This window comes from Sarcophilus harrisii, chromosome 2, assembly GCF_902635505.1.
Source record: "Sarcophilus harrisii chromosome 2, mSarHar1.11, whole genome shotgun sequence".
Taxonomy (NCBI): domain Eukaryota; kingdom Metazoa; phylum Chordata; class Mammalia; order Dasyuromorphia; family Dasyuridae; genus Sarcophilus; species Sarcophilus harrisii.
In genome coordinates this window covers 128,516,762-128,531,476 of record NC_045427.1, presented here as the reverse complement: position 1 = coordinate 128,531,476, position 14,715 = coordinate 128,516,762, and the positions used below count along the sequence as shown (strand labels likewise).

The 14,715-nt window shown below is 37.4% G+C and overlaps 1 protein-coding gene across 11 annotated transcripts in view; it reads left to right on the top strand.

The window, feature by feature from the left end:
* ANK1 (ankyrin 1) overlaps positions 1 to 14,715 on the top strand; it is a 326,140-nt gene that overhangs the window by 248,192 nt on the left and 63,233 nt on the right. For 9 of the 11 annotated variants that reach the window (XM_031950759.1, XM_031950756.1, XM_031950752.1 and 6 more), the window contains 7 exons: positions 2,331 to 2,528; positions 5,597 to 5,695; positions 7,575 to 7,673; positions 8,939 to 9,037; positions 12,422 to 12,514; positions 13,350 to 13,422; positions 14,505 to 14,528. In XM_031950759.1, coding sequence (XP_031806619.1) covers positions 2,331 to 2,528; positions 5,597 to 5,695; positions 7,575 to 7,673; positions 8,939 to 9,037; positions 12,422 to 12,514; positions 13,350 to 13,422; positions 14,505 to 14,528 — 685 coding nt within the window. The remainder of the gene's footprint in view (positions 1 to 2,330; positions 2,529 to 5,596; positions 5,696 to 7,574; positions 7,674 to 8,938; positions 9,038 to 12,421; positions 12,515 to 13,349; positions 13,423 to 14,504; positions 14,529 to 14,715) is intronic. The other 2 variants (XM_031950761.1, XM_031950751.1) reach the window with 1 other exon arrangement.

Genomic DNA, 14,715 nt, shown 5'->3' with positions numbered 1-14,715 from the left:
GTAAAATGAATTGGACAGGAAATAGGAAATCACTCTAGTATCTTTGTCAAAAGAATCCCAAATAGTTGCAAAGAGTTGGACACAACTGAACAAAAGCAACAACAATAATGAATAAAGAGTTGACCTTGCAATCAGAGGACCTGTGTTCAAATTTCACTCTGATACTTCCTTCCATGTCACTGTGAATGAGTATCAGTAGCTTCATTTTTCTCAACTATAAAATAATGGAGTTGGGCTAGATGACTGGCCAAAGTTTGCCATCTTTGGTCCTCTCTAGTTATACATCTATAACTGTATTATAATGAGAAACTGGAAAGAGATAAGGGGTGGGCTTGTAGATTTAGGATTTATCTGTGTAGGGTTGTTCATTGAATGGATGAGATCATTAAGGAAAAAATATGTAGATAAAGGAGACAACTTAGGATAACACTACTCTAGAGGATACTAGTCTTAACACTAAATGGATATTGCCTCAGATACACTGAGACTTTAGCTGAAAAAAGTTAAGGTTTCTCCCCACATCCAGGGCCATCTGTAGCCCTCCTGATCTCTATCTGACCACTGAACCCAGATGGCTCTGAAGGGGAAAGTGAGGCAGGTGATTTTGCACAGCCCTCTCTCACTGAAATCCTATTCACTTGCAAGTCACGGCATCACCTCCATGATGTCGTGGTCCCCTTGGAGAATGAAGAACAACTGAGGCTATGTAATCTAACTTGTTTTACTGATGCAGGTAGGGAGTTAAAATTTCCTTCAAAGCTCAACCTAGGTGCTATGTTCTTTTGTTGTTGTGGTGGTGGTTGTTCAGTCATGTATGATTCTTTATGACTCCATTTGAAATTTGCCATTTACTTTTCTAGCTCATTTTACAAATGAAGAAATTAAGGTAAACAGGATTAAATGACTTGTCCAAGGTCACACAGTTAGTACGGATTTGAGGTCAGATTTGAACATTAGCTTTTCAGATCTGGTGCTCTATACTCTGTGCCATCTAGCATAGTAACTACACAGTAACTTTCTTGATTCTTCTAATGTAGCAATTCTCAAATTTTTGGTCTCAGAAATTACTGAAGACTTCAAAGACCTTTTATTTATGTGAGTTGTATCTATTGTTCATTATACTGTAAGCTTCTTGAAGGCAGGAGCTGTCATTTGCTTCTTTATGTATTCTTAGCACTAAACACAGTATCTAGCACATTTGTTATTTTCTGATTCCTCGTGACCCTTGGACCATACTACCCACGGGGCTTTCTTGGTAAAAAGTGGTTTGCCATTTCCTTTTCCAGTGAAGAAGGCTTATAGTAGAAGCTTAATAAATCTTTATTTATTAATTGAAATTTATTGTATTAAAAACTGAAGCTAATACTTTTAATAACTTATTAATTCATTTAAAAATAACAACAGTAAGCCCTTTAAAGGTTAACATAAATAACATTTTTATTAAAAATAACTATTTTTCAAAACAAAAATTTAGTGAGAATAACATTATTTTATATATTTGCACAGAGTTCTTTAATGTCTGACTTTAGGCAGCTAGTTTCTCTTATTTCCTTCTGCATTCAATGTATTTTGGTTGAAGTATATGAAGAAAATTCAAACTCACATAAATATGTACTTGGAAAAGAGAAATGTTTCAATAGACAAATAGTGTTAGTATTATTATGAAAAATATTCATTTCAGAGATCCTAACAAACTTTCAGGGATCCTCAGAATTGCCTAGACTACATTTTGAGAACTACTCTATTTTAAAGGATATCTTAACTTTTCAGTGGGTATTTGTACCCTTTGGACAATCTGTCTGACAAAACCTATAGACCACTTTTCAAAGGTTTTTTTTTAAATACATAAAATAAAATATACAGGATTACAAAGGGATATTAGTTATATTGACTTATCAGATGTTTATTTTTAAAAGTTTATAAACTCTAGTTAAGTAAGAACTTGTAACCTAGTTATTCTCCTTTCTCAAACTATCTTGTATTTACTCATTTGGTAAATGTTGTATTGTCCAATGGAAAAAATACTTTCCCAGGGCAAGTTGTCCTTGTATTTCTCATACCTATCATGATGTCTTGTACATAGTAGATATTAATAAATGCTTTTTGAATAACTAGTTAAATTAAGTGACTTGTCCAAAATCACAGCAGCAGAATTCAAACTGATGTACTTTGATCCTAAATTCAGTGTTTTCTGCGCTATCATAGTGTCTCATGGTAGACAACAGTGGCTTGGCCATTAGGGATAAGCCTTTAAAAGATTTGTCATTTATGGTACCACTGTAAATCACTGCCCTTCTGGGATACTTACCTGGGTCTCTTTCTTTTTTCAGAATGGCTATACCCCTCTGCACATCGCTGCCAAACAGAACCAGATGGAACTTGCTAGCAATCTACTACAATATGGGGGGTCTGCAAATGCCGAGTCAGTACAAGGGGTGACACCCCTTCACCTTGCTGCCCAAGAGGGTCATGCGGAAATGGTCGCTCTGCTACTTTCAAAACAAGCTAACGGCAACCTCGGAAACAAGGTAACTCCTGGGGTTCCTAGTACGCCTGGGTACTGCCAGGTCGGCTGAGGAGACTGCTAGAGAAGTAGGTCTCATCATCATACCAGAGTTGCCTAGATTCTGAGTGTGAGGGTGCATACTCCCAATTACCTCAAGTCATACAATGCTGAATATTCATTTCCTGAAAGGGAAACCAATGTCCTAGATGAGGCTGTGATGATATGGCACTTTTGCATACAGACTTTGGAAAGCTAAAGAAGGGAACAAAATTTAACGGTCATTTAGACTTCCTAATCACAAGGGTCCCATTGACTCTTATTGCCATGGACTGAGAAGCTTTTTTTCAGGGAAAGAACAGAATCACTGACGGTAATAAGGGAGTCGGCACATTAGGCTTATTGGATTTAACAGGAGCCCTGTGACAGCTGCATTTGTGTTGGTGTCTGATTTCCGCTGTTGGGTTATTTTGTGACAATTTAGCCCAAGAGTTAATAATGATGGTGGCAGCCCTCAGTTATTGCAAAACATTAACTAACCCATACAATAGCCTCTGGAGGCAGATTGACAGTATTGCTCCAATAAACTCTGCATTTATATATAACATCCACATTGGTCAAATCCCTTAAACATGAAGGAAAGATTCTTCCTTAGTTTATATGATGGAAGGATCACAGAATTCAGCAGTGAAAAAGAGTCTAGAGATGATCTAATCAGAGATAATCTAATAACTCCAAGGGAGGAAACTGAGGCCCACAGAAGTTATTTGACAAATATCACATTGATGGTGAGTAGACTAGCTGGAATTTGAACCCAGATCATCACCATCCTTATCATTATTATCATCACCTGTCCTCCTTCTCCTCTTTTTCCTCCTCCTCTTCTTGTCCTCCTCCTCCTCCTTCTGTCTCCTCTTCTTCCTTCTCCTCCTCCTTTTTCTTTCTTCTCTTCTTTTTCTTTCTTCTTCCTCTCCTTCTCCTCCTCTGCCTCTTTGGCCTAGACCTATAATTTTATTGGTATAAGGGAGTTGAAACAAATGACCTCTAAGGTCTTTTCCAGCCCTGAATCTATGATCCTTATATAAATGTATGCAGAATCCATATGTGAGATAAACATAAGCTGGTTAAATACAAGTCAGTAAGGGAGAATAGTAGCAATTGGTCAGATGAGGAAAGGCATTGTATAGAAGGTGGCACTTGAGCTTCATCTTGAAGGAAATTAGGGATTCTATGAAATAGCAATGAGGAAGGAGTATTTTCTACTGCCAGTGGAAAGGCATGGAGAATAGAATGAAGCACCATGATTAAGGACATATAGAGAAGTCAGCATCCACATCAGTCTCTTTAGACAACCCCTCCTTTGTCTTCTCATCATAATGTTTTCTTTTTGTGCCATCAGAGTTTCATTCTTAAGAGTTACCCCTCCTAAATGGGTTGACTTCTTTTGCAATATTTTAGTTCATGGGAATCTACTTAACCCTTTCTATGACTCCACTGAAATCTCTAAAAATCTAAAGAACACACCAAAGTATACCTTGCTTTCTTTTCCACTATTATGATATGTAAGATCAAGTGAGGGCTTCCTCATAAGATCCAGTGATATCTATTTCGGCAACCAATTCCTCCTTGTTGGGGACAATGAGGTGTACGAAGTAGTTCTCCTCATTAGTTTTTCCATTTTTTTAAAGGAAGAAAAATATTTGTAAGGATCAAAGCAAATGAAGAAATTATTAGCTCCTCTGCTTTGGAAAAACGGAGTTTGGAAAAACTGGAAAACCAGTAGACATTTGGATAATTGAAGTACTCCATCATGGTTACATTTCACCATCATGTTTGGCTCGTGCCCCATTTTCTAAATACCTCAACTGTTTCTTCTTTCTGGCCAAACTAATGATTTTTATCCTCCCTAGTTAAATCTCTGACTCTAGGCTATGCAATGAACTGATTCAAAAGATAGAACAAGTGTTTCATGGTTTAAAGTTGTTTGTTTGACTATAAAGCCTCTTTTTTCCCCCTTCCTTTGTAGATTCCACATTCTAAATATGTATTAGTAGTAGCAGATAATAACAATAGCATTTATGTAATGCTTTAAAAAGTGCAAGACAGTTAAAATATTATCTCATTTGATCTTTATAACAACCCATTTAATAGAAAGGGAAACTGAGGCAGAAAAAGGTTATGTGACTTTCCCAGTGTCACACAGTTATTAAATACATTCAGGTTTTCTTGATTCCAAGCTTAGAGTTCAGTGTAACTCAGGCACCATCTAGGTATCTACCTAATATTTCTATAATACTTCATTTTTCTCAAAGTACTTTCACATTTATGGTGTCATTTTATCCTTAAAAGTACTCTGTGGAAGAATTCAGAGTACATACTTTTTCCCCTATTTTTCAAATGAGAAAACTGAGTTACAGAAAAGTGAAATAATGGTGTCACGGTCATTAAGACTCAGGGCTACTAACACTCTCTTCAGTAGTAATAGTAGTCCACTGACTGAGTCTGAATTTGGCCTCAGATACACACTAGCTGTATGATCTTGTACAAGTCACTTAACCCTAAATGCACCTCAGTTTCCTCAACTACAAAATAAAGTACCTACTTCCCAGGTATGTTGATAGGATCAAATGACATAATAATTATAAAGTGCCTGGTATAGTACTGGATACATGTTAACCACTATATAAATGCTAGTTGTTGCCGGTTTTGTTTTTATTATTGATTGATTATTATTTATACTTATAAAATTATAAAATATAATTATCTATTTATTATTAATAGTAACCCAGTCCCATACATTTAACTAGCTATGTGTCTCAGGGCAAATCATTTAATTGGTGTCTGCCTCAATTTCCCCATCTGTAAAATGGGGGTGATAATGATTGCAGTTACCTCACAGGGCTTTTGTAAGGATCAAAGGCGTACATATATAAAGTACTTTGTAAAAGTTCTATATAAATATTATTATGAATCATTTCTTTCTATGGCATTCTGAACTAGAGCTCTGAGATGCAGATTAAGTCAAAGGGAGGGTCTCAAATGTTTAGATTGGTCTCAGCAGTGATGAAATGTTGTTTCTGTTTTTCTTTTCAGAGTGGTCTCACTCCTCTCCACCTGGTGGCTCAAGAGGGCCATGTGGCTGTAGCAGATGTGCTGATCAAACAGGGGGTCACAGTGGACGCCACCACCCGGGTAAGACGGCAAACCGCTTTCAACCGATGAATTGCATGTGGGAAATCCCTTCTCTGCTCCATCCTCCACCTCACTCTGCCAACACACTTACACATTCACACTCACACTCACACACACCCTCACCCTCACACTCACACATACACCCTCCCCCTCACCTCACACTCATACATACGCATTCACATTCATACTCACATTCACATTCACACTCACACTCACACACATTCACACTCACACTCACACATACACATTCATACTCACACTCACACACATTCACGCTCACACTCACACATTCACATTCATACTCATACATTCACATTCACACTCACACTCATACATACACCCTAACCCTCCCACTCACACTCACACTTTCACACTCACATTTTCACACACATTCACATTCATACTCACACATTCACACTCATCCACATACACACAAACACATTCACACACATATTTATTCAATATACACACCCTCACGCATTCACATACACTCATTTGCATGTACACATTCACACACACACATACACACACACACACACACACGCTCTTCCCCCACGTGGCTTTGTTTTGGTCTTCTATTGCAAAATTTTGGTGGTCTTTTACATAGAACTTGAATATCCCTTCATGCAAACAGTGTCTTCTGGAGAAAGTTGTAAGAGTTGAAATACTTTGAAAAGTCAAACAGGCTTCATTTTTCTTTTCACTTTTGATGATTTCCACAGTGCCAGTACTCCAAACATCCCTAGGGAAGGTCTCAAGTGAACTGATGATAATAGTCCAAATTCCCACAATTCCACTTTAAACTTTCTTTTCCTCACAACAGCCCTCTGAGAGTAATTGGTACAGATGCAATTATTTTCATTTTACAGATGAAGACTGAGACTTAGAAAGGTTTGACCAAGGAAACACAGCAATTCTATGTTAGCGCTGGGACTTGAACCCATATTTCTGAATCCCAGACCAGTGCCTTTCCCATTGTACAATACTACATGAGTTTGAAATCTGTTTTACAATATTAGCATGCCAAAATGCATTACTCTCAGAGATCATTTACATATCCATCCTTTCTCACTCACAATGCATCTATGATTTAATAATAAGAGCTAGCACTTATTTGATATCCTTAAAATTTATAGGTTTATCTTTTTTGAGCCTCACAACAACCTTAAGTGCCAATATTATCCCCATTCTACAGGTGAGGAAACTGAGGTTGAAAGAAGTTAAACGAGTTACCCAGCTAATAGTTGTTTAAAGTGATTTGAACTCAGATCTTCCTGATTCCAAGTACAGCATTCATGCCCAGTGTTCAGCCTCATTGCCTAACATTTACATTTAGAGCTAACTCAGAGAAGTTATAACTTATTCATGGTTACACAGCTCATGATAGGGGCAGAATATGAATTCAGGCCTTCTTGTCTCTCTCTAGTATTTCTATAGCCTCTCTGTTGTACCAAGCTTTGTCTTTAAGTCCTTAAAACTATGATTAGATCAGGAAACTAAACAGTTCCCTGAAAAGACTCATTAGGATTAAGAGTAAGTATTTACTTTTCTCATGTAATTCTCACAACTCCTCTGTGAGGTAGGAGGTACAAATATCATCATCCTCATTTTTCAGATGAGGATACTGAGGCTTGGAAAGGTGAAATTATTTGCTCATAGGCTAATAGCTAATAAGCACGAGTCTCCTGAGTCCCAATGTAGATGTCTTTCTACTACATCATGAGCAATGGTTACTATAGATAATAAGTAGCACACTTGGAAGAAAGTTATCTTTGTATCACTAATACCTATAACAGTGCTTGTTTTCTTGTAGGTGCTCAAAATATGTTCACTGAATTGAATTGAACTGAATTAATTCATCTTTGCCTTTTTTCCCCAGATGGGCTATACCCCGTTACATGTGGCCAGCCATTATGGAAATATCAAGCTGGTAAAGTTCCTGCTACAACACCAGGCAGATGTTAATGCAAAGACCAAGGTACAGGAGAATGTCTTTCTTGGGAAATTCAGACCCTCCTATGGGTTTGGTTATCATCCCTATACAGAGGTCTCCCAAATGTATATATCTAGCCCTTAACTCACTCCTGAGCTCCAGTCTCACATCTCCAGTTTCATGTCCAAAAGGCATTTCCAAATCAACATGTCCAAAATTGAATTCATTTTTCTCATATCACTCCACCATCATCTCTGTTTTGATACAGAAACCATATTCTTGTCAGTCCTTTGGACTCAAAACTTCACAATCATCCTCAGCTCTTCTTTATTTATTTCCCATTCCCTAAATCCAGTCAACTAAGTTCTCACTTCCACAAAATATCTCCTCTGTCTCCTGCTCTCCACTCACTCAGCCTTCATTCTAGATTTCCTATTTATTTTTCCTGCCTCATCTCTCCTGCATCCAATCCACCACACAGACATTCTACAGCACATCACTTCTTCATTCAAAAACTTTTGATGGTTCCCTATTGCCTCTAGAATAAATATGAACTTTTTATTTGAAACACTCTACAATCTGACTCCAACCTACCTTTCCAATCTTATTTACCTTTACTCCTCTTTATAAACTCCACATTCCAGTCAAATTAAGCTACCAGAAGTTACCTTATTCAATATGTAATTTTCTTCCTCTATATATTTGCACAGGCCATTATCCATGGCTGGAAAACACTCCTTCCTCTTTTCTATCTTTCAAAATTCTTCTCTTCCTTCAAGCCTCAGCTCAGGTGCCTCTTCCTCTGTGAAGCCATCCCCAATCCTCTCTGTCCCCCAGTTAAAAGCTTGCTCTTCTTTCTCAAATTTTTCTAAATCACTTTATCCCATCAATCCCTCCCCTGAAGTATAATCTTGTCACTTCTTCCCTAAAGGGAACATAAACTCATTAAGGATAGAAACCATTCTAGGGCCCAACACAGTTCTCTGCACATAGTAGACACTTGTAATAAATGTTTATTGAACTAAATAGAAATGCCTCAGATCCAATTCTTTTAATATCCCATGCTAAATGCAAGGTTGTGATGTAGCTGGAAGAAATTCTGAGGATGTGTGTCTTTACTCCTGCTGGTGAAGATTTGAAAAGGAAGATTGGGATGCAAAAGTTTTTTCCACTTATAATGTTTCTATAAACATTTAGGAATTTTTGGCTATTCTACTAGAATACTGAATGAATACAGTCCTCTCAGTATCTGAGAGTTCCCTTCTCCGTCAAATAGCACATCCTAACAAAATCCCTGCCTTATATTGCAGCTAGGATATACGCCCTTGCACCAGGCGGCTCAGCAAGGACATACAGATATTGTGACCCTGCTACTGAAGAATAGTGCTTCCCCCAATGAAGTCAGTTCGGTGAGTATCCTGTGCTTCTTCTTACTTAAACAACTGCTGTCCATAGATCAGACCTTCTTAATGACTTCTTTTCTCCTGAGAAATTTTTGTATAACTCTGAGTATATAAGAATATATATATATACATATACATATTTGTGTGTATATATGTATATATTGCATGTATACATATATATAATAGGTAATCAAATATATAAAATGGGTATACAAATAAATATCAAACATTTATTGATAGTACATAAATCATAAAGAAATTTATTTTAAAACAATTCTTTGACACATAGAATTTTACCATTTATTAAAGACTAAAGCAAATTTGCATACTAATGAGATAGATTGCTTGTTTAGAAAGGATTGAATTTTATATAAAGAAATTTTTATAATGAATTAAATCTTAGTGGAAATTTTGATACTGAAAGACATAGAACATTCAGAAACATTTTACTATTGCCAATTTTTTTGCATCTCTCACATTGTTACACAATCCCATGGGGTCACAATCCATAGTTATAAAAGCTTTGCTATCAGCAACTTCAACAACAATCTTTCATTCACAGAGATTCTTTCAACTGACATAGGTTGACTTTAATCATAATTCTCTGATTTGAATGTTAATCTATATGTATAAATCAAATAGCTTTACTACTCTAAAACCTCAATTAAGTGGAATAGGAATACTCAGGAAAATTAGGTCTATGATGGGACCATCCTTAACAGCAATTATACAACTTGGGGAATTTTCCAAAAGAATTAGACAGAAAGCAAGAGGCCATTAATTACAGCACTTTTTAACTCATTTAAAGAAAGACCTAAGGAAGGAATATGGGCCTGCCTGGGACAATTTCCAACAAGGGAAAGCTATAATCACATTTATCACCAGAACCTTGGGTACATGGGTCTTTAGGCCACAGCAGGAAGAAGAAGGGGTGAGCAATAGAGCAGCTGTGGTAAAGCTTCCTCAGACTTGGCATATTTAATTGTGTTGACCTTGCCCTCCACTCTCCCTAATGAGTAAAAGGGATACTTGGATTTTTGGTGTCTTCACACCAGTGTAGCCTTGAGGCAGCCAAAAGTCAGAGATTTTAAGCTCATTAAGAGCAGACATTGTATTAGGTTGGTATTTTATATTTCCTATGAGGACCAGAACAGGGTCTTATTTAATACCAATGTTAAAATTAATCAAGTCATTATGGGTTACTTATCTTCACCAAATCCTGGAGGAGTTTCTTTGGAAGGTTTAAGGGATAAGACAGAAACTTCCACATGATGATTCCAGGACAAGCCCTGTATATTGATTTATTATTTTTTTAAAAAATAACTCCTTCTGCCCCTATGATTTCTAGCTGAAGAACCTTGGCACCCTGTTTCTCCATGTTGTAGATGGTTCTCACTCAGACTGGTCTGATCATTTCAGTTTTTGATTGGGACAAAATGAGGCATGTGGCCATTTAATAATGAACAAAAAGACTCTTATTTAGCTATAGCATGGAAAGGATATTCAGCAAGGTTCAATATTAATTCAATTCGGCATAGCTTCTCTGATTCCAGCTTGGCCTTGTGGGGCCACCAGTCATATGCTTGTGTCAAGGCTGAGAAAGAAGCTTCTTCTCTGTGACTGGCTTCTGTATTTAGGCCATTAGGCACTATATCTATCCCCTAAACCAATAACTTACTTGTCAAGGACGCTTCTAATACTTTTGTTCTCATGACACCTACCTAAATTAAAAAAAAAAAAACCTTGAAGATGTCATCTGACAGAAAACTCACTGCCTCCCAAGGCAGTCTATTCCATTATTGAATAGCATTTAATTATTAGGAAGATTTTCCTTATTTTGAGCCAAATTCAGCCTTTCTTCAACTTCTCCTCTGTCAGATTGAAGGCAGGAAGTATCTTTTACCTTTCTTTGTATCATCAATGTTTAGTACAGTTCCTGGAATATAATAGATGCTTAGCAAATGTTGGCTCGCTGGCTTCTATTCATAGTTTTTTCTTTCTCAAACTACATAGTCTAAGGCTAAATCCTATTCACATGAAAACTCAACAAATGACTAAAAGCAGCTCTAAGCCTTCTCTTCTCCACACTCACCAACCCAAGATCTTTTAATTGACTTGTATATTGTTCTCATTCTGGTCATATTTGACTGGATATATGCTAGATCTTGTCAATGTCCTTCCTAAAATGTTATGCTTAGAACTGAACATTCAAAGATCCTTTGGCACTTTCAAATAAAAGTAGAATGCAGGATATGCTCCTTCCCTATTCCAGTTATTTGGAGATTTGATTCCTGCAATTTGAAGTTTCACCATGTTTTGATACCTACTGATCGAGGCACAGCAAATAGATCCTTGAATATTTGTGATTTTAAAATCACATTGAGGGATTTCTTGCCCTTTTCTCAGGCAAAAATTCAAGTTAACAAATATGAAGTACTTAGTATGAGCCAGGAGCTGTACCAATGGGTTGCAAAAATAGTCTTTTTTCTCAAGGAGTCCTCATTCTAATGGGTGTCATGGTAGAATTTTATAATAAAAGGTAAACCGAAGCAGATCTCTGAGCAAGATAACATTTATCAGTAGAGGTATGCTGCCTGTCAATAAACAGGATCAATTAAAAATGATACCAAATCAATCTTAATTTTCTCCTGAGGAGAAGATATGCAAACAGATATGTACTAACAAGACATATACAAGATAAATTGTAAATCAACAGAGGGAAGGCTCTAGCACTGAGGAATAATGAAAAGTTTCTTGCAGAAAGGTATGAGCTGAGACTCAAAGGAAGCTGGGAGATAGAGAGGAGGAGGGAGAGCCTACCATACATAGGATTCAGCCAGCATTGGGAGATGAAATATCTTTTGCAATGAATAGCATGGAGGATAGAGTCTTTGGATAATGGAGTATGTGGAAATCACAAAAGTATGAGATGGTATTTTTTTAAACAACAGCACCTAGTATGCATCAAGCACCATGCTAAACACTTTACAAATATTATTAACTTGTGTGATCTTCACAACAGCTCTGCGAGATGGGTGTCTGGAAATGCAGGAAAGGACCAGGTCACAAAGGGCTTTAAAAGCTACTCTCTAGTCTTCCTTCTGGCAGTATGTGCTTGTACCTTTCACATTGTATAGTCCTACACTCTATAGGTAGAATATGACTCTTTCCCCTTCTCATACATACATTTTCCAATACAATTTCCTTATAACTTAGACTGGTAGATCTCACCCATTTGCACAGATTTATGTTTTCATGGCAGTCAGATTCTATCTATGCAGGCCTGCTAAAGAAGGCACACAGAAGAATGGATCCCAAAGGAAATATAGTAAGTTTTCTCCCAGCCCTGTCTCTTTCTCCCCATTTAATTCCACCTTCTGCATTTTTCAGAATGGAACTACTCCTCTGGCCATTGCCAAACGCCTCGGCTACATTTCTGTAACTGATGTACTGAAAATTGTGACAGATGAAACTGGTGTTGTGGTAAGTACAGTTCTCTCAATGGGTCACACCAGAGACAGTGGGAACGTCTGCTATCAGGGGCAAGTCCCAGACTGTACCTAAGGCAAGCAGCTTTAAGCAAACCATCAGTTCAGTAGGGGATAGGGAAGGGAGGAGCAGGCAGGAAACAAAGATCCTAGCCCTCAAAGGTGAGGCTTCCTTCTAAATGAAGCACCCTGGAGTAAAACCCTAACTGCTCCTCCCTAATTACATCCCGTTATTTTGCAAGAATCTTAGCCCATAGACTGATAGCCCAGTGTGAGTGATCTGGTTTACTTGTGAGCAGATAATACTTGAGTATGTTTCTCATTTCCCCATTTAGGGTCTTGCTGCCCTCTAGTGTCATTGGGAAGCCAGGAAAAAAACTGGGTTTCAAGGTATTAAAACTCCAATGTATAGGAAGAACAGAGAATAAGAGCAGGTGCTTTCTGTTTTATTGTTCTGATAATAATCAGACCTTTCCTGAGGTTAGTTTCACTCTCTGAAATAGCTGGCTCCAACTTATGACAACTGAGTAATCTCTCTTCTTCCATCTTTCCCCTTTATCCTGATCCTAGGTCATTGTGTTGGAAGCATATTGAAGAAAGCATAGAATTTGGAGTCAAATAATGTGGGTTCAAATCTTGCCACTAATTAGGGTGACCTTGAATTAGTCAATTAAGTTCTTTGAGCCTCAGTTTCCACATATGTAAAGTGGGAATGATGAAATTTACTCCATCTAGTATACCATAGGCTTAACATTTTGTTAACTACCTATTATTGGCAGCATTTGATCTTTAAGGAGTCCTAAAGTCAAGTCCCTATTTCCTTTTTTCAGTTAGTCAGCGACAAGCACCGAATGAGTTTCCCAGAGAGAGTGGATGAGAATCTGGATGTCTCTGAAGATGAAGGTAAGGGCTGGAGTTGCCAAATTCAGAATAAGAAAGAGGGATACTTATCCTACTCTTCTCCAGGGTATTTCAATATTCTCATTTCTGAGAATCTGAATAAATCTAAAGCTCTTCCCTCCCCCATTTTTACTGCTGTTCATATTACAATCTACCACTACCACTCAAAGCACCTATGAGTGTGTGCATGTACACATGCAAATACACACACACACACACACACACACACACACACACACTTTATAATCATAAAAATTCCACCTTAGAAGTAGGAAGGTGCTAGAGCTAATTTGTCTCAGCTCTTGAGAGAAGATGGTTAAATTTTCAGGGCGATCATTTCCAGCTCAGAAATCAGAAAAAGCTACAAACTGGGGCTTGATTTACTGTTTTGTTGATTTCTAAACTTAAGAAATTAATGCAGAAAGGTATTAATAATTCAGATTAAGCTTTAAAGTATACTGTGGGTACCATTTCTCTCCAAAAGAACTGGTTGTTAAACATTTACCAGGACACCACTGCTTAGTAATTTCCTGATCCAACATCTTATCCAATAGATGAATCCCTTCTCTCTCAGAATAGTGCTGAAATTGTAGTCAGGAAAACCTGGGTTCAAAATCTGCCTCTGATAATTATAGGCCATATCATTGTGGACAAATCATATAATTTCCCTGAGTCCTAAGTAACTCTCTGAGGCTTATTGGCTAAGTAATAGACAACGTATATAGATGACACACTGATATAATAGTCATCCATCTTCCGTGTATTTTCAACTGATTTTTTAAAAAATTGTTTGAACTCAGAATTTTCTTTAATAAGCCATCTTGTGACCGTTTGATGTGTTGATGAAATTCCAGTCATTTTCTTAATTGTGAAATGTCCACAAGCTGCTGTCCTTTTGTCTAACGTGAGTTTAGAAATGGCCCTTTCCTTCTCCCAGAACCATCCATGAAGTTAGCTAAGCAAGTGAATTAATACCTTTCTTTTGACTTTTATGGTGACACATGTGAGCTATATAACCTGCCTCTTGCTATAACACTGATTTGAATCCTGTATTTCTATAAACTTGGCTCTTTTTTGCTTTCCAGGAACTGCTCATGTAACTATAATGGGTATGAAATGCTTTCTGTTCCCTGTGGTCCTTTGTCACCAGAGTACATTTCACCCTAAGCAACCCCAGCTCTCACTAACCCATCCCTCACCACCACCGCTTTCCAGTTTTCTGGGCTGGCTAACAGACCAGGAGCAAGGAACTTGATTAAATTAGGAACTGTATAATCATGAGAATCATCCCCTTTG